General features: G+C 35.1%; 2 protein-coding genes across 2 annotated transcripts; both read right to left on the reverse strand.

Moving 5' to 3' along the window:
* Positions 1-865: 865 nt before the first annotated feature.
* On the reverse strand, positions 866-5,438 carry LOC120346116 (hippocalcin-like protein 1). Its single transcript, XM_039415773.2, has 5 exons — positions 5,171-5,438; positions 4,489-4,612; positions 2,755-2,900; positions 1,442-1,544; positions 866-1,001 (listed from the first exon to the last, which is right to left on the reverse strand). The coding sequence occupies exons 1-5, from the start codon at positions 5,276-5,278 to the stop codon at positions 928-930; spliced, it is 555 nt and encodes a 184-aa protein (XP_039271707.1). The 5' UTR covers positions 5,279-5,438; the 3' UTR covers positions 866-927.
* Positions 5,439-9,114: 3,676 nt separating this feature from the next.
* LOC120346117 (neurocalcin-delta-like) lies at positions 9,115-18,717 on the reverse strand. Its single transcript, XM_039415774.2, has 5 exons — positions 18,331-18,717; positions 17,055-17,178; positions 14,400-14,545; positions 13,440-13,539; positions 9,115-10,716 (listed from the first exon to the last, which is right to left on the reverse strand). The coding sequence occupies exons 1-5, from the start codon at positions 18,436-18,438 to the stop codon at positions 10,646-10,648; spliced, it is 549 nt and encodes a 182-aa protein (XP_039271708.1). The 5' UTR covers positions 18,439-18,717; the 3' UTR covers positions 9,115-10,645.
* Between the last annotated feature and the right edge of the window lie 535 nt (positions 18,718-19,252).

Genomic DNA, 19,252 nt, shown 5'->3' on the forward strand with positions numbered 1-19,252 from the left:
CAATATATATAATATACGGTATATATATAAGAATTATATTTTTAATATCAATTTTAATAAACTAAAAATAAATGGGCTGAAAATGAAACAGAAGAAGATGGTCAACAATTTCGGGCAAAAAGACCATAATTTAGCAAAATGTTAGCGTTTTGGGGCCTATTTATTGAACAAAAATATTGCTGATATTCGAAATGTTTTATATTCGATCAACAAAATAATTAGTTGAGTAAAAAGTGAAGGAAATAGTAAGATTATAGCGTGACTGCATCGCTACAGCCATCAAAATTAAGCAACAGATAACATTTTTTTGTCAATAGCACCATTTAACATAATACAAAAAGCAAAATCTATGCTAAAGTTACGATACACAAACTAAGAAAAGATTTACTTGGCACGTTAGAAAAAATTATGAAAACACTATCTTAAAAATAAAATTGTTATCTTAAATTTAGAAATGACAAACGATAAAATATATCACTCTGTGGCACAATGTATTGTACGTGTGAAGATATTGTTCATCATGTCATTATCTCTGTCCTGACTATGGCTTTTGAGCGCTCCGGAAGTATTCGTACCAAGATGACGCACAGCCTGAACAACCCCAACCTGGTACACATACTTTGTTCAGGTTGTGCAACATCTTGATACGAATACTTCGGGAGGACCGGCTTTTGAACATAATTCATAAATGTATATTTGTATTGTAAACGTTAGCAAACCATCATCTAGCTTTTTAATCCAGCAATACATTTTAGAGCTCTGAAATTTCTACACGAGCAAAAATAGCAATCGAATTAAGTTTGCCATGAATTATTCTGAATAACCTGTTTTTTTTCATCTTATTTTGATAGATAGTATAGTCGCCTAGTCGGATATATAGTATATAAGATAGGAGATGAGCTAGAGTGGTAGTTTATTGTCATGTCGTTATTTTCGCAGAATTTCCAAAAGTTCGGGGTCATCCTTAGCACCCTCGACGAATTCTGCCTTCGAAATTTGTCCTGACAAAACAAATGAAATTAGGAATAACAGAGAGTATTGTTAAATTTAGTTTTTCTACAGTAGGCTACTGTCAACCAAAAGTGCTATGATCCACTAACAATATCATAAAAGAAAAAAAACGTTGCAGATCTCAATTGCAATTAAATTCCCTAAACCTAAATAATTGGGGTTAAAATTGTTTTGAAACGTTAAGTGTAATTTATTCTATCTTTTTTATCGATGATTCACCATATATATATACTATAGAAATGCAGTCCTTCGTTTTTGAATGCAAGTTTAATTCTGATAATTCACATAAAATGTTATAAGAAGCCTGTGATAGATATATATATTCGTTTATATATATTTGTTATTCACGAGTGGCACTTACTTTTGACTGACAAAGGTGAATAAATTAATAAGTATATATAAGATTAGGTAAATAGTAAAGTATATTCACCGTCGCCGTTATCGTCTAGTTTCTCAAATTTTTGTTTCGTGCGATTCCGAACATCAGCCATACCTCCTTTTCTTTGCTCTTCTGGCAGTGTGTTATGAATCGCCTGTAAGGTCATCAATAAATTTAAAACATAAAAGAACACGTGCTGTTTTGAGAAATGGTTAATGAGTAGCCTGTCTGAGTATATATGAGTGCACAAACGTCACTATTTAAATTATGTTCGACCAAATTCAAACCAAAACTGATTAATTAATCATAATTTCCATACAGTTTTGTCGAGGAGATGTTTGCAAACAACATTTTTAATTTAGACTTTGAACCAGTTGTACTATCATTAGCCATGAACATCCCGAATCGGATAAGAATTTATTCGAACCGGTTCGGACGAAAATTTCGAATCGCCGCCATCTTGTTGTTTTTTTCCGCCAATGATTCCCTCAATTTTTTTCTATTGAAGTCATATTTTCAAATTGTAATTCTGACTTTTTTTCATGTGACCCTTCTTTTTTCCAAAGTGAGTTATTGATGAAACATGTTGCTTAATATATGTGTAAACACTCTGCGGTCTAACTGAGTGCAAGATTCTATGTCTTCAGTAATAATTTAGAAATTCTCCCTAAAAACGAAAACTAGACTCTGAAAACAGACGTTTCTTGGATAGCGTTCGTATTTATGTAATAAAAAGAATCAAACCTCAGCGATTTGTCTATTTCGTCAATGAACTATTCCAGTCCTGAAGGAATACAACATTACGCCCATTATGAGTCGATTAAACATGTTTCAAAAAAATGTCAAATGAAAGAGAATCCACAGAACCGCAGCTAAACCGTTGCGCAATTTCGGAGGCTACATTCTTCTGGCCCGCGAACGTCCTCCCAATTTTAATCTTGGCCCGCGGCCAATAAAGTTTAGGAACCCCTGTTCTAAAGTAACCACCCATGCCTCTAATGTAAATAATGGTCGCCCATGAGACTTTATCATTCCAGACTTTTCAGTACCCGCTGCTGAAACTCTAAGTTATTCATTTTCTTTTGTTGAGTGTGACAGTCTTTGTATTTGTCAGAAGTATTTGTCTACTACTTATGGCCAAGGCTATAAGTTTATTTCAATTGTCCTTATTTTAGTTCTATTACGAGTTCGGGGACTAGCCAAGTGACTACCGTAGTATTTGTTCATAAAATTATGGCCTAACCCTAACCTGGTACACCTACCACGTTCCAGTGTCCGCCATCTTGGTTCACAAACTTCGCGAGTACCAGAAAATAATATATATTCATCTATGAACAGCTGAATCACAAAAACTTCAAACGTACCTTGAAGATTTCCATCATTTCGGTCAACGATATGTAACCGTTCTCATCTATATCATAAAGACCAAACGCCAATTCCAATTTCTTTTCTGGAGAACCTTGTGACTTCACATACTCAGTAATTATAAATTCCCGGAAGTCGATGATACCTGTAAACCAAGTTATTTTACCAAAATATATACTATCCAATTAGAGCAGAGGTATGCAATCTTTAATGCAGGAGGTTTAGATACAAATAAATGGGTGAAACCGCGGGCCGCATCGTTGTTTAACATAGGCTTTGCAATGATCGCAGTCACAAAAATTTTAGGTATAGATCTTATGAAATGCACAAGCTTAGATATAGGCTCCGCAACGCAAAGGATTTGGAATTACTCGAACGTACTAGTTTATCCTAAATTAAAACTCGTTTTGTGGGCACACCATTCAAAATTGGCACTTAACCGCGGGCCACACAATTTCCCCTTGTGGACCGCAGGTTGCACACCCTTGATTGAGTTGATAGGTATAAAATCTGTAGCAAGGTGATGCCATTTTGCGCGGGGGAGGCCATGATTACTGGAATATGTACCGCAGTTATTTGAAATAAAAGTACATAAAAACAAAATTGATACACGTCCACTATCTATAGATATATCTACACATTGTCCAAAACTGTAAATGACTAAAACGAGTATTAAATTGTAGGGCAGGGAATCTCGAACTAAAATGAGTTTCTCTGGACACACAGGAAAAGGCCATCATTAGGTAACATCCGATAACTGCATTAATTTGAAGCAAATTGACTATGACTTGTTTAATTCATCAGTAGTAATGCATTAATTCTCTTGCTTCCGTTATTTGACTCTTTTTTGTTAGAACGAGGCTCATAAAACCAAATAGTATTATTGATAATAATGTATTACTAATATTGTCATATTTCCGGGGCCCTTATTTGCAAGAAAACAGATAGCAAATCGAAATAGGCCAAATGCACAACAGACTTAAAGTGAAATTGATCAGATGAAACGTATAACAAAAATGAAATTTCTGTGACAACTATGCCAACCAACTCATCAGTATGCAACAAATGAGACCGAAAGATACAATCTTTCCCGAAAAAATTATTATATCAGTTATCGCCTATCCCAAGCCTTGTTTGAAGGGGAGGTGTGAAAAATTTCATAAAATTATTATCAGTTTCTATTAGCAGTTAATTAAAAATACAACTGTCTAAAAAAACATCCATGTTTGCTAACGTACGTGTGGGCAATTTGTCTTGTCTGTGTTAAGACTCAAGAGAATGTTTGAAACACTTATCACGAGTCATAATATTCAAGTGTGTTATAGCAACCACGAGTAAACTTATCGATCGTTAGTATTGGTTAATTATTACCGACAAAATATATCTTACGTATGTTGGAAGTAAGACTTTATGGATGGTACTCACATTCAGTATCTTTATGTACCAACAAAGACAGGCCATTGTGTGACAAGACAACTAATTGACATTTATGATATTTCATAGTACTCAAATAATATTCTATAAAATCATTCTTTTCAAATTGCATAAGTTCAGGCCAAGTAATGATCTAACTTGAAAATATATATTATTAGATTTACATTACTTGCTCGGCTCGTCTTCAGTAGGCCTATTTATACGGTAATTTTTTTGGGGGTTAGGCAACAATACCTCACAGTTATTTAAATTTTAGGTAATGAACTTATCGCTTATTGTTACATTCAAATATAGTATACCGTCGTTGTTTTTATCGAAGCCCCGGAAAAGTCTCTCGGCAACGTCTGTTCCGTTTCCTCCAGGAAAACGTTGCTGATACATTCCAATAAATTGCTTTTTTGTTATTTTTCCGTTTGGGCATTGCTGTGATATAAAATGAAATTGAAATGTTTTAATATAATCAAATAAATATTATAATACAATAGTCTAATAAGCCTATTCACTAGTGTTCCGTGAAAACCTTCAGATGTTCCATGTCAAATTGTTGTTTCACATTTTTGTGATGTGCATATTTCATGAAAACAAATATAGGGTGTTCATAAAGTCTTAACATTTTTTAAACTTGCAAAGGAAAATTTTCGCTATACCATATATTGTTTTGGCCCTCACAGATGTAGTAAATGAAGTGAAATACTTTAACAATTACTGATTAAAAACACCAAACCTGGTTAATATATATTGAGAACTGACTACTTCATAACAATCAAAATTGTAAAGGGACTTTATGGACACCATGTATAATCAATTCCACAGGGGCTCCCCAAGCACCAGTAATGATTCATGGGGTTGTGCCCCACTAAAAATGTTCGAGCCAAAGTCATTCTGCCTTCAGTATTTTTCTAATTTGCAGTTTTAGTAGTTTATCAAATGTAGTTACACCATCATTCAACCACGATTTTTTTATTCAGAAATAAAATTTACCTTGAGAAAGTCTTTGTACATTTCTTGAACTTTTTCTCCATCAAGTTTCGTTTCCCCAGCCAGAGCTTCAATGTCTTTTTTGTTCAATTTGTTACTACTTTGCCCCATTTCGCTACTGAACTCTTAAATATCCTATCTTAAATTTGTTTGCAATCACGGCCAGACCGTGTGGCGAATATGACAAACAGACTTGTAAAATCAACATCGACTTCAGATGGTTCAAACTATTATAAGAGTTGTCTGCTAATGAACGTTAGGTGTCGCTAAGAAGAGGCAGTGATTTACAGTAAATTTAAAAATCACAAATATGTAATACAAAGCAAACTAGATATTTTTTCACGACCCGAAATATTCGCTCAAAATGTTCAATCATTGTTAGGCTGAATATAGCCACTCTAGTGGACCAGTATTAATATACAGGGTGTGCATAAAGTCCTGTTACAATCCCAATTTGTTGTTGAGTCAGTTCGCAATATACATCTTGAACAGGTTTATGTTATTTGATTTTTTTAGTTTCACTGATCCATTTTTATATGCTCCCATTCGTTGCACGAAGCACATCAAATTTCTTCACCTAATTTAATATGAAACATTAAGTGGACCCTGAACTGTATGCACTGCATATCGAATACTCATCAGAAGTAGGATATTTAGGAAATTTCAATAATTGCCCCTTGGAAAAGCAAAGTAAGTAGAATGACTCTTATGTCGCATGGCAAACCACGACCTCTCATTGGGATCATCAGACCAGATTGCTTATGGGAACAACTGACTAGGTTCATTAAAGTGGGATCCGCGGACTTTTTGGGGTCCGTGAAGCGCTTTCAGAGGTCAAATCTGTTATATATGGCTCATAGCTTGATAATACAAAAAATTAGGTGCAAATACACATTTGTCGCTTTTTGCTGCTTCGCAATCACTGCCGTAGCCCGGGTCCCGGAGGCACTGATTCGTCACTTTCTCTTCCGAGCACGCTGTCTCACTCTGATGTCACAGAGCTGAGAACCTGTGATATCACAAAGAGAGTTCAATTAGTGCCATTACAAGTTAACGAACTGCAGAAGTGTAGCTAACGCTGCCTTTTTGCACTTTTGTTGTAATCCGGCAGAATCGCGGCCGAAGGTTGTTTTGAGACATAAAGTTTTTTTATTGTTCAGATATAATTTCGATGACATAAATAATGATACCCAGGTGAGTGTGGGTTATAATATAATTTCGAGCAATTTTTTCTAAGTGAATTTTAAGGCGCTCCGGAAGTATTCGTACCAAGATAACGCACATCCTGAACCCTCACCTGGTACACATACAATGTTCACGTTGTGCGCCATCTTGTACGAATACTTCGGGAGCACCTCTTTGTTAAAAACAATTATTTCATAACTACATGGGTTAGTTCTAAATACATAGTAACATTAAAGCTTCTTACCATTTTCAGAAATTCAATTTTAGTACAATAAATGGTAGGTTATTTCACTAATACAAGCCAAGATCCATCGACAGCATCTAGCCACTTTCTTTTGCAATCTTCAAACTACATTTGTGTTTCTGCGGGCATTTCGTTTTCCTACTCAAAGCTTCGGAACTTGGGAAATATTTTATAAGTTGAAATGGATTGAAATATTCGAACTCGTCTTTTGCTCCGAACAAGGAAGGCCATGTAAAACCACCCACTGGTATCTAACGATGTGTAACGTGTTTTCTTTTGGAAGAACCGGAACCTTTCAATGCTGCATTGACTTTGGCAAAATTAATATATCCTTGTGGAGATAGAGGGTATGCGTATGCGAAACCGAGATTAGCACCTGTTATGCCAACATAGTTGAGTCAACAATTTCCCGAATGCTTCGGTTGTACGTGGTAACGCGCACATGCATCAAATTCCACTTGCTTATTGACCTATAGGTTTTTGACGAGCTTTTGTGTATGATTTCATCTCATAGAATTTGTATGCTGTTCTAAAGAATAATAGTTCCAGCTTCTTCATTCATTCAAACCGCGTGTTGGAAGTAAGTTTTGTAACATTGAGTGTTGGTTTTCAATTGGCTTATTGATATCCATCATTTGACATCCTTAAAACGGTGATGCCAGTAAATCTTCAATACAAAAAGATCAGTATTATCTGCGGACCTCCTGGAGTATGCGCACCAAGATGGCGCACAACCTGAACTCAGGTTGTGTACCAGGTTAGGGTTCAGCTTGTGCGACATTCTGGTGCGCATACTTTAAGGAGTACCTTATCTGCAATAAAAGCAGCAGTACCCACTCAAATGACAGCTGGGGAATGGATACCTATATTATCTGCTCCATCTCGTGGCGTTTCAATATAAAACCTGCCTCTTACCAGTTTACATGAGTGCCAATTGTATCTTAGCTCAGCCAAAGACAAAAAGTTTCGGACTGTGGTTGGCGTGACAAAATGTTTTTAAATATATAGTCTACAATAAGATTATTTGATTGCATATTACTGAAAGTTACGCATTATATGTCTTTTCCCATTGCATGAAGCAAGCATGAAGAAAACATGGGAGTATTTTTTCTACTTCTCCCAAACCTTGACTTATGACATTTTTGCTCTGTCAAACAAAGTTACATACAAAATATTGGTTGTAAGTTGCAAAACCTGATCAGGTTGTTGTAATAACTTGGCATTTTACCACCCGTATATCATTCATTGTCGAGAATACTAATGAAATCATAAAATCTAAAACCCGTATCGTGATTTTTTTGTTGTAGCTGAATTCGAGGGACAGCATGACAACAGGCAAGAAAAGCAGGGTCGCCTTTTTTAGTTTATGACAGGGTTTCTTAAAAGGGGACTCCGGCCTTATTGAATGCCACGGATCGGTTATCTGGGAATACGAACAAACAGATGGAAATGCAAATATATAATATCTATGTTTTTTTATAGAAGATAAGAAGCAAAAATGCTGAGGGTCTTCTGTAGTTTGAAAAGCATTGGCATGGAACATAAACATGAACTCCATTTTTTCTCAGGGATATACTACAAAATGTAGCAATTTTCTCATTCGTGTTCTCGTGATAGCATTATCTCTCACTGCATCGTCGTGATCATCCCGCTGCATAACAATTCTTGCTGGCAAATAATTGACTGTTCTCCACCGGGTGTATATTTGCGCACAAACTGTGCGCAATCCACTTGAAGCACTGCCGACTGCATTAGCAGGCTTGTATTGTTAAAATTGTAACAATAGCGTGTATTTTGAAATAGTACTTCTTATTTCACGCGTATGTTTCAACAGTTCCCTATATATGGGTCGCGACCCAAAGCTGGGTCGCCTGAAAATATTTTCGGTACGATTTTTTTCAACAAATACCTAAAAGTTATTGATTTTATTTCCTAATAAATTTAGTGCTTCCGTAGTATGTGCACCAAGATGGCGCACAACCTGAACATAGTATGTGTGATAGGTTAGGGTTCAGGTTGCGCGCCATTATTGTGTACAGATTTGACAAAAAACACTAATACAAATATCAAGGCGTAAAAAAGTTGCTCAAGTTTGAGAACCACTGAATTAGAACATATCAATATTCAAAATAATATTTAGCATATAGCCTATTTGGGATTATTCATTTTCGGGCATCCCTTGACACAACAATAAAAACAAAACAATCATAAGCATAAAATTAGCTATTCGAAATATCTCAAAAACACCTCAAATTCACAATGTAAAGATTAATTAAGCTTAACTACCATACTTCAGGATTATCGTAAAAAGACCATTGAGGGGTACACCTCAATGAAAAAGACATGCGCGGATGTTTGACCCCCAATCTTGCCCGCTCTCTTCCGCTTTTATTTCATGCTCATTATTTTTGACGACAATGTGTTCTTTTTACTGTATCGGAAGTAAATCTTTATATTTCTCCGTATGATCATGCTACCGATCGACACCGTCTTTCGAGCTCGAATGTCAATCATCCAATTTCAATATAAGAATTATATTTATGAAATTATTTCAAATAAAATATACAGATAATGATGTTAAAGTGCAGCAGAAACAAGTAAGTGACTATCAGGCAATATGTGGCGTGGTAGCCAGGTTTGGACGATATTGAAGATCCAAATTTGCGTTTACTTCAAATCAATTATTACGTCACAATATCATATTAGTAATGTTGTTCATTCATAAAAATCATTGATATAAACCACTCAAACAGGTTACGAACTACTTAACAAAATATTATGGCAATCAAAAAGTAAAACAAATTCTATAGTAAATTTGAGCTAAATTAACCAGAAAATCGAAGACAACAACATTAGACTAATTTAATGGCTTTTCTTTTTTATAATACAAAAACTGGCTTATAACAGGCATCATCTAATTTGATTACGTAAAGTTCATTAAATTCATTCTAGGCCAATAATCCATGTATGACACGCATATTATTTTCTAATTAAACGTATAAAAAGTATGTTATTATAAATACGAATTCTTGTCAGGTATATTTTCATAACCTATGGTAATTCCGAGACAAGCAAATAAAAAAAATCCTTTTTTGAAACGTAACACAAATAAATATCGTGCAATGTTTTATTACCACAAATGTTAACATTCAATGTATTGGTCTTGCATTAAAAATCGCATTACTCGACCGAATTCATAAATTTTTTATTTGATGTTTTACACAGCTGTAGTGTCAGTATGTAATTTTCTGTCAAAGGTACCTTTTTGAAAACGCTCAAAGAATTCATGACCTCTCGTAGATAAATAAAATCTTATTTTTGGGTTTTGTGCGTGCCGCAGAAAAAAATGGTTTAAAAAATCACACCGATAACTAATCAACTTCTTAAAAATTTTATTGTTTTTATTTGTTTCATTATCTGTACAGTATCATCAAATTTTGCAGTGATATGCCTGGTTTGTTTTTACTATCTGGTCGATTTAACATGAAAGTATCTTCATACGGGCTAAAATAAGCATGTATAATACCCCCGTTCAACAATTGATGACATTTTAGTAAAGGCATATACGGCTCGGTGATATGATATTAAGAGTACTTTACATTTTGAGTATGTTTGTCATGTGATCTGTCACGGTTCAATACACCCAGTTAAAAAAAATTGATGATATTGATATTTTTCGTCAGGCAACCAATCGAATAGGAGCGGAAATGTTGTACATTTAAACAATTTCCACCAAGTAAGTAGCGTAATTCAGTACCGCAAACAAGACAGACTCTCTGTGGTAAAATATTTGTTAAAAGGTAGTTCAAGTTCTTGCATTGCCAGAGGCTGGTATGTTACTTTTATCAAAGTGCCACACGATAGAAAGCTATACGGATGCTGATATAGATAAGATAAAATTATCGAATAATAACAGCTCATTTCCCTATTATTGATAGTTTTGTAAAACTCAGTTTTGCATATAAACGTCATTGAAAAAAATATAATTCTTTGCTTCAGATCATAATCGACGTTCGCAAACTGTTTCTGAGTTTATTGTTACGTCATAATTAATTCAAAATCTGCACGAGTGCGGAATCAGACTTGGCTCCACTGATGAATTCTTTTCGTGAAATTCGGCCTGAAAAAAGAGAAAGTATGATAAAATATCGAGTTTTGGTCAATAATTAAGAAAAGGAAACAAACTTTTAATTTCATGGTTACCATAAAAAATAGCTGGAAACACAAAATCCGAACAAATTCGCTCTGTTGCCAGAAACCAGAGCTGAGGAGGAAAATTTAGAATTGACATCCGAATCCGGTTTTAAATAAATATCACTCCAACTTCATTACCGAGAAAATCAAATTTTGGCAACAAAAACTTCAATGCATTCAAGTATTTAAATTTAGACTAAATTTAGAATAAATTCTTTTTGATATTTCAACACGACATTTTGACCTCTGGTATTTCAATAAAAGTCTGAAATCCCGGAATTAAAAACACGACTTCGGCTCTGACTCCAATGAAAAGATGTCAAATTACTACTCACAACTCTACAACACTAGAACTGGGATCTAGAGGCGCATTGAGTAACCGCTCTCTTAGACCAGACCAACCCAGTCTCATCGTTTTTATCTTCCGTGGCCCAATTTCGTTGCCCAAAAAATATCTGTGGCCCATTAACTTACCCATGCAAAAGAAAAACTACAGAAAAAAAATATTTCTTTGTGTAAAGATAGACACTGCCACTTTAATAATAAAAAAGAAAATTAGCACTCAGCACTATAAACAGCATCATCATTTCAATCAAAGTTCAACTAATTTATCAATATCTCTAGCAATTTTCAAAGGGGTTGGGGCCCACCTGAGAGTGTTTCTGCGGCCCAGAAGTGGCCCATTGGTCGAGAAACGATGTCTCAGTCCTAATATGACGTTAAAAATCTAAAATATTAAGTTCATTTTTTGTTCAACCTCTTTTCGCGTAAAATGATCTGTAATTTACGAATGATTATTTTTTACGCTCTGTTATTTTGAACCAAACCTGCAGCGATAATGAATAATTGAAGTACGTTTTACGCCTCAAATAACGCACGTACAAATGAACCGTAACATTGACAATACCGGAAATCTGATTTACCATTTGAACATAAAAAGTTGGCCTGAAAAGAATGCGTCGAATAACGCGCGGGTGCTCGATGCGGTTAAGCAGCTCGACGTGACCTAACCGTAAATAAGCAATGAGGTGTCTACGAGTGAGAAAAGTCAGTTCAGAAATTTTAAAATTCTTTATCAGAGCGTTTGTTGATGCATTTGATGCAACCATGAATTGTCAACAGATGGTGTGAATAATTGCGAGTTGACGACATATCTTTTGTTTGATGATTATATCGCCATAGAAACGTAAAATGAAGGTTGGCAAAATCAATCATCGCTCTGCGGCCAAACATCGTCAAAGAATCAACACCATATACATTATCGAAATTCGCAGCTAGACACGGAAAAAATTTCTTGCATTTTGCAACCCGTGGTTGAACTGATTGTAATGCGAATATTCTACATTTATCAACGATAATTCACCCAGCTGACAATAATCCAGCAATCATTGACTGGCGCATATTGAATTATATAGCGAGTTGTTACAACTAAATATAGTAACCATGAGTCAGGGTGGCGGGGGACTAACTCATCATGATCATCCATTTATGCGCCAGTGGATCCGTATGCGTATAATGCAAGAACGCTGTAGCAAGAATAAAGATGACTATTCTATTTGATCAAAGAGTCAAGTTTCACACTACAACAAATGTATTTGTGTGAAGTTTCGTCTCACCAATGTCAGACTCCCCAGACAGAAACCTTTTAACTTGACTGACCTCGGTCGGACGAAACGTTACAGAAATACATTTGTGTTAGCGTGCAGCTGGACTCTTTAATTGGATAGAATATTTTGTATTTTACTCGACTTTTTACATTTTGTGTTTTACTCTGAAAAACTCTAATTTATCAAAACGATTATTTTATCATTATTTGTCATAAAGAAAACGTTGAACAATAGAAATACCATAAAATTAAATGCGTGGTTAGATTACGACCACAACCTCGAGTTAAAATAACAAAAGTGCAATGATTTACTCATGACCTCCACTGAGAATGTTGATTTAACTATTCTCGGAATGATTATGCACGTAGCTCAGCGCTGAGAATCGAGATGGCTTTTATTTACTTCCAAATCAATTCGAGTGACCGTGCTTTGAGATAATTCCCTCATAAAAATAATTATGTATACATAAGGAGACTAAAAAATGTGACCCATAAATTTTTTAATCACATCTACGAAAAATGAAGAACATTTAATTCGCACTTCAACTTCTGTTTGTGTGTGATAGTACCCAAAAGTTTCGGCGCTCCGGAAGTATGTGTAAAAATATGGAGGTAACTAACTATGTTCGCCTACTTTACATCAAGTTGTGTAAAGGGACTGAAACCTATGGACAGGGGGTATCACTTGGCTAACACAGACAGCCCCGAACTCGTAATAGAACTAAAATAAGGAAAATCGGAATAAATTATGGCCTAACCCTAGCCTGGTACACATACTACGGGAGTACCGAAGTTTCAGTGACTAGGAGGCATTGCACAAAAGTTATGTTATCTCAAAAATGTTCCAAGCCTGGTACACACACTACGGGAGTACCGAAGTTTCAGTGTCTAGGAGGCATTGCACAAAAGTTATGTTATCTCAAAAATGTTCCAATTAACCTGGTTTCTGTTTTCCAGGAGTTACCCTGTTACAAATTTAATTTATCACTTTGGAAAACTTGCACTGAAAATGGTATCAAATGACCAAGTGAATAAATATTTACCGTCATGGTTGGAGTCGAGTTTCTCAAATGTTGATTTCGTGCGATTTCGAATGTCTTCAGAAGTTAGCCTTTCCTTTGGTGGCCTTGTATTATATATTGCCTGTATAAATATCAGAATGAAATTATTATAAATAAATCATCAATTTGTATTTTGGGAATCGTGAGTAGCTTGGCCTATGAGTGTGATTGATTTTGCACTTAACTATTTAAATAAAATTTCGTGTTATTCGCCACAAAGCGAAAACGCACCGCCTGGTACCGATTAGTGATATATTGGCCTTTAATGAACATACGTGATAAAAATTGAGAAACGAAACTATTGCTTTATTAGGACTTTGAGCATTCCTGCCGTAACACAATTAACGTGTAAACCAAAATAGGCTTTCTTTATTGTCTTTTTCGTATTAAAGCCGTTTGTTGGTGGGTCTGGTGTGACACACAACTATCATCTTCAAGCACTAGTAATAATGAAATACCCCGCATTCGTTATAATGCGTAACTAATATATATGCTTATTCTTGCCTATTTACAAAACCTATTCTTTAACCCTTCCGATTTGTGCTGTCTGTATAAACTAAGTACAATACCATGCTGCTTTGAGCAGCAGCTCTGGCATTTTTTTTAACCTTTACAGATTTCAAAGCGTGGTTGCGAACATTAGGGTAGTAATGGATTTACATATTTATCCCGGGGTAGAAGGAAAGTCCATAGGAGGGAACCATATACCGAACCATGGCCTCTCGTCTGTTTACCGGTCAACATGTGTATGGGACTATAGTTTGCTAGTTCATTGTGTTTCAGATGAATGAACTTGATGGTGCGGGAAACTCTAACTGACAAGTGGTTATGTAAAGCACACTACGACGGCGAGGAGTCCAGCAATCCTCTCGTATTCCTAACGCCTAGCCCGGTGTGCCACACCGCCGCTATTAGTTTTGTGGTTAATAAGCAACAACATACATCAATGATTTTCATCATTTCACTCATTGATATGTATCCATTTCCATCCAGATCATATATATTGAAAGCCCATCCTAGTTTTTCATCAACGGTGCCTTGAGATGTCAATGAAAGGGCTGTGATGAATTCTCGGAAGTCAATACGACCTGAACAAAAGGAATTTTAAAATTTAAGAAATTGCAGACACAGACGATCAAGTGACTATCATCACAATAAAAAAAACTTAGTTTAGCTAATACATATGTGTCGCTATAAGGCCAGCTTCATACAAATGGCCAAATGTGTGACCATAAGGCCAACTTCGCGTATATTACACTCTTTCAAAGAGTGGAACACGGTGACTAGGTACCACGTATTTATTTAAACGGTATAGAAAGACGTTTCCAGTTGTAAAAAATAATAGTGAAATTGACATTTCATTTTCCTTTCGGATATTTGTTCGTAGATATTGATTCATTACAATTCCTTGAGTGTACATTATACAAACACGAGAAACGAAACGTTTAGTTTTGAGTTTAGGTTAATGATTAAAACAACGACCTCACGTGAGTTGGAGGTTGAGGTTCATGGATTCGGTGAGTAAGCCAACAATATTTCATGAGAGTATTTTCTGATTAAACTAATCTTTCAGAATAATATAACAAATTCGACATAAATCGTGAATATAGCGAGTGGGAACTTCATAAACCTAATTAATCGAACATATTTTGATATGATATTATCACAGACTCATCATCACGCTGTTGTTATTGACAACTTGTCAAAACGTGATGACATAAGCCAAATACCTTCACGAAAATACTATATAATGACATCATAATGGACGTTATATCTGCATATCGTTAGTTCTCTTAGCTCACGTGATGATATAGGCCTAATAACTGCTCGAAAATACTATATTGACATCATAACGGACCTTATATATGCAACTGTAATTTAACGAAATATTTGTTTTAGCACAACAAAATGCTGCACATTGATTCACGCAGGAGAAATGTTGAGTTGCGAATAACTCGTAATTGGGTTTTATTTGCATTGTTCAATTTATGCTTCAATAAAAACGAGGTGTCGGTAGTCGAATCAGCGTAACATTACTCCGTTAAGTGGTTCTTGATATTTGATAAAAAAAGAAAAACCTTTCTCACAGCACGGTAACCAGGCGAACGTCAAGTATAATTCCAATCTGCGTAATATGTGACTACTGCAATTTTTAGAGCCTGGTAATGATTGCTCTATCCGGCAATGATTTGAACACATTATCATAATATTATAAAAGTGAGTCGTGACACAGACACGGCTCTGTAAAAATCGAAATCTGCTGAGTTTGAGAAAACTCGGTAAAAAAGAGAATTTTCCCGATATTTACAACATTTTCTAATCTTATAGAGATTAGTTTAGTATATCCACCGTTCGGAAACGAACCAAGCGATGCCCGAACTGTGCATGTCGAATGAAGATTGAACATTTATCGGTCCGTTTATGTGTTGTTCCTCAAATTAGTGTTCTAGTGTGTTAATCGTTCGTTAGTCCAACTTTTAAATGACAACGTTATTTAAGTCCACCTTGGGATATAATGTGCGGAATCAAATATATTGAAAATTTGGTGTAAAATCTTACCTACGCCCTCCCCAATATCTAATTTCACATATTACTCTGAATAAGTGCCTCACGAGAGCGAATGCTGATGATATAATATGATATTACATTCTACTTATTCCAAGGATTCATTTATATTAGTTTGGATTAGCTGAAAGTGAGTAGAGTGACCTGAGTGAGTAGACCTCTTTAAAGATCTTGAATACTCGAGCACAATCAAGGATTAAATCACAAACTAATATCCATCCAATTGCGGAAAATTTGTGCAATATAAATTCCTTCTTCAAAACGTGAATATTCTAATTTTATCATTAAAAATAAGCACGATATGTGGGCTCAAGTTTTTCATATCATAATGGATGTATGTACCATACCCTCAGGCGATGTATATACGTTGGGTTCTGGAACTTTGCCAATTATATGAATACAGAATAAATTATGTACATACTCGAACATTATTCTGTATAAAAATATCTTTAATTTAACGTAAAATATAGAATTTAACGAAGCAGCGTGAATATTAATTGGACTCCCGCAAAACGCTATTCAAAGTTCTCAGTATCAAGATCAAAATTAACTCGAATATTTTGTTCAAAAATTTAGATGCATTGTAAAATTGGTGATAATATCACGATATAAAATATCGCTATGGGAACGTTGTCTCAAACCTATTTATTCATATTAGAGTACAGTGAATGCCATTCTTCAAGTGTAATTGGTAACGAAATATCAATTTGCTACCACACACAGTTAAAACGAATAAAAAAAAAACAGTACCGACAATGGCATTTGGTATGCAATACGTATTATGTCAATGTGAAAGCGGAAAAATAAATTTTCAAAATTAGTAAAATGCAACAACACTCATTTTTTTAGGATTTATTTTGATATCATGAGATCGTAAGTAACTTAATCAAGCTTTATAAATTGAGCAAAATATGCTGAACAGTACAGTAAGACAGAAAGCGAATTAAATACGTATATTGCATTAAACGAGATTTTAGCGATGATGCAACATTAGCTAGTGCAAAACAATAAATACAATATATGATTCATTACCGTCTTGATTTTCATCAAAAGTTCGGAATATATTCTCTGCAAACCGAGTCGCGTCGCCGTGAGGAAAAAATTCTTGATACATTCCGATGAACTGAACTTTTGACATTTTCCCTTTCGGACAATCCTGCCACAAAAATAAAATCGTTCTGAGAATGTGGATGGATTGCATTGAAACTAAATGCATTGGTAGCTCCAATACCGCGATTTCTACATAAATATACTCCATCATGCATTTTTTATGGGTTCACAACATGATTTCGACTGCAGCACAAATGTCAAGACATTTGGCCTCATCGTAATGCACTCTGGAGAAGTAAACAAGACATCGTCGTGGATAATGTTGCTTGAGTGAATATTACCACTTTATACCGGCAATAAATCACTACCAAAAGGCTTCGAATAAATCCTTTGCTATTTAAGTCATTAAATTCGACATTTGAATAATGCGTTTTCATAGTATTGTATAATAATTAACGCCGGAAATATATATGATACATACGCTAAAGACACCATCGATTCAGTAGACCTAAGTCAAAATATTTGTAAAACCTTGTAGCAATCGCAATAGTTCAAATACGCCAATCTAAGCGTTATAAGCCGCCCTACAATTGTATGATGCGTGTCCTGCAATAGGGCAACAAACAAACGGGTGGCCTATTGACTGATCATATTTCTTAGGCGTGAATGTATTACGCTAAACCGTTCGTAATTGAATGGTGATATCTTCAAAAACCCGCGTACAGAGAATGGATGACATAGCACAGGGGGATTTTTTAAATCTGTAGCTTGGATTTCACGATTTCTAACAACTCAATGCAGTGTCGTTTCAGCAAATAGTTGAATGCTAACCTAACGCTATGTCGCCTAGAGCGCTAAATCACGGGGGATTATTGGAATTTCGAAGCAAATATTCATATTGCACGGGTTATCATATACATATAACGCTCGTGCTGAAATTCACAGCGAATGTAAGTGCGTTATTCATCAGCTACTGCGCAATTCCTACTGAAGCCTTCGAGATAGTTTATTGCCACCACAACATATCGAATTACAATAGAGGGCCATGATGCCATAATCACTATTATTCATCTGAACTACTAACGCGCAACAGTTAGTAGTAAGCACTAAGCAGTTTTCTTGAGTAAAATAATATACTATATTATATAAAATCTATAAATAGTTTCTATACCTGTCCCAAATCTGACATATAATTATCCGAGTTCATTTTTTCAAATTATATTTAGTAATATTTTTGTAAATTAATAAAGTACGCTACCTTCATAAAACCTTTGTACCATTCGTGAATATCTTTCTCTGTAAAATTCGTGCTGTTTGCCAGATCCGCTAATTCCTTTGGTTGCAATTTACTTTCACCTTTGCCCATTTTGCTGGCTACTGAACTCACAATTAAACTCTTTCAAAATTTGTTGCGCTCACGGCAAAATCGTATCGAGAATGCGACAAGCCGGCTCGTAAAATAAACAGAGGGTTGTACGGAATCGGTCGAGCGTAGGATGCTTAAGGTTCGTAAAAAAATTCCCCGTCAATTCACTTAAAACGTTAGGTGGTGCTAAACATGTATTCCAGTTTTTAACACTGTAGGACACTTAAATTCTGAATATTATAAGGAAAATACATATCTGCTAGTCACCAGGAAATTCAAATCAGAAGCAAACCTTCAAAGATATATATATAATGAATACCAATATACAATGTAACGGAAGTGCGTTACTTATAATGTATGACAGAATTTCTTAAACCACCTACGTTGTATTTCATGATTACTCAAGTTACAGTATATATATACACAAGTAAATGGTTATATCTGAATTCCCATAATTGATATAGAGCGACGAGTATTGCAGACCAATCAGGAATATCAGCAATTTGAAAAAAAAAATTAAAGCGGGTAACTTTATTGTACATCACTTATTACAGAAGAGTTTGAAACGGCACGCCTACAGCTGTGGTTCACAACCTTTTTTCAGTAAATTTTCCCCTTTTTTGTAACTCTTTATTCCTCACTTACTGTGCATGCAAACAACTATATTCGTCCAATCTGTAATAAATGTTCATCAACGGGATACGCGCTAAGTCGCACTTTCGATTTTGTACAATTTAGGTAGATTAGAATGTTTATATGAATAACAATTGGAGTATTCCTAAAGAACTAAATAATAATAGTAATACTACACCAA

This window comes from Styela clava, chromosome 8 (genome assembly GCF_964204865.1).
Source record: "Styela clava chromosome 8, kaStyClav1.hap1.2, whole genome shotgun sequence".
Classification (NCBI taxonomy): Eukaryota; Metazoa; Chordata; class Ascidiacea; order Stolidobranchia; family Styelidae; genus Styela; species Styela clava.

Excerpts from the sequence above, each read along its gene's own strand:
- LOC120346117 (XM_039415774.2), bottom strand. The coding sequence starts at position 18,438 with ATGGGCAAAGGTGAAAGTAAATTGCAACCAAAGGAATTAGCGGATCTG. Across the intron at positions 13,540-14,399 it reads AAATGATGAAAATCATTGAT|GCAATATATAATACAAGGCC; the intron begins GTATGTTGTTGC and ends ATATTTATACAG. Across the intron at positions 10,717-13,439 it reads ACTCGACTCCAACCATGACG|GCCGAATTTCACGAAAAGAA; the intron begins GTAAATATTTAT and ends CTCTTTTTTCAG.
- LOC120346116 (XM_039415773.2), bottom strand. The coding sequence starts at position 5,278 with ATGGGGCAAAGTAGTAACAAATTGAACAAAAAAGACATTGAAGCTCTG. Across the intron at positions 4,613-5,170 it reads TGTACAAAGACTTTCTCAAG|CAATGCCCAAACGGAAAAAT; the intron begins GTAAATTTTATT and ends TTTATATCACAG. Across the intron at positions 2,901-4,488 it reads CTTCGATAAAAACAACGACG|GTATCATCGACTTCCGGGAA; the intron begins GTATACTATATT and ends CTTGGTTTACAG.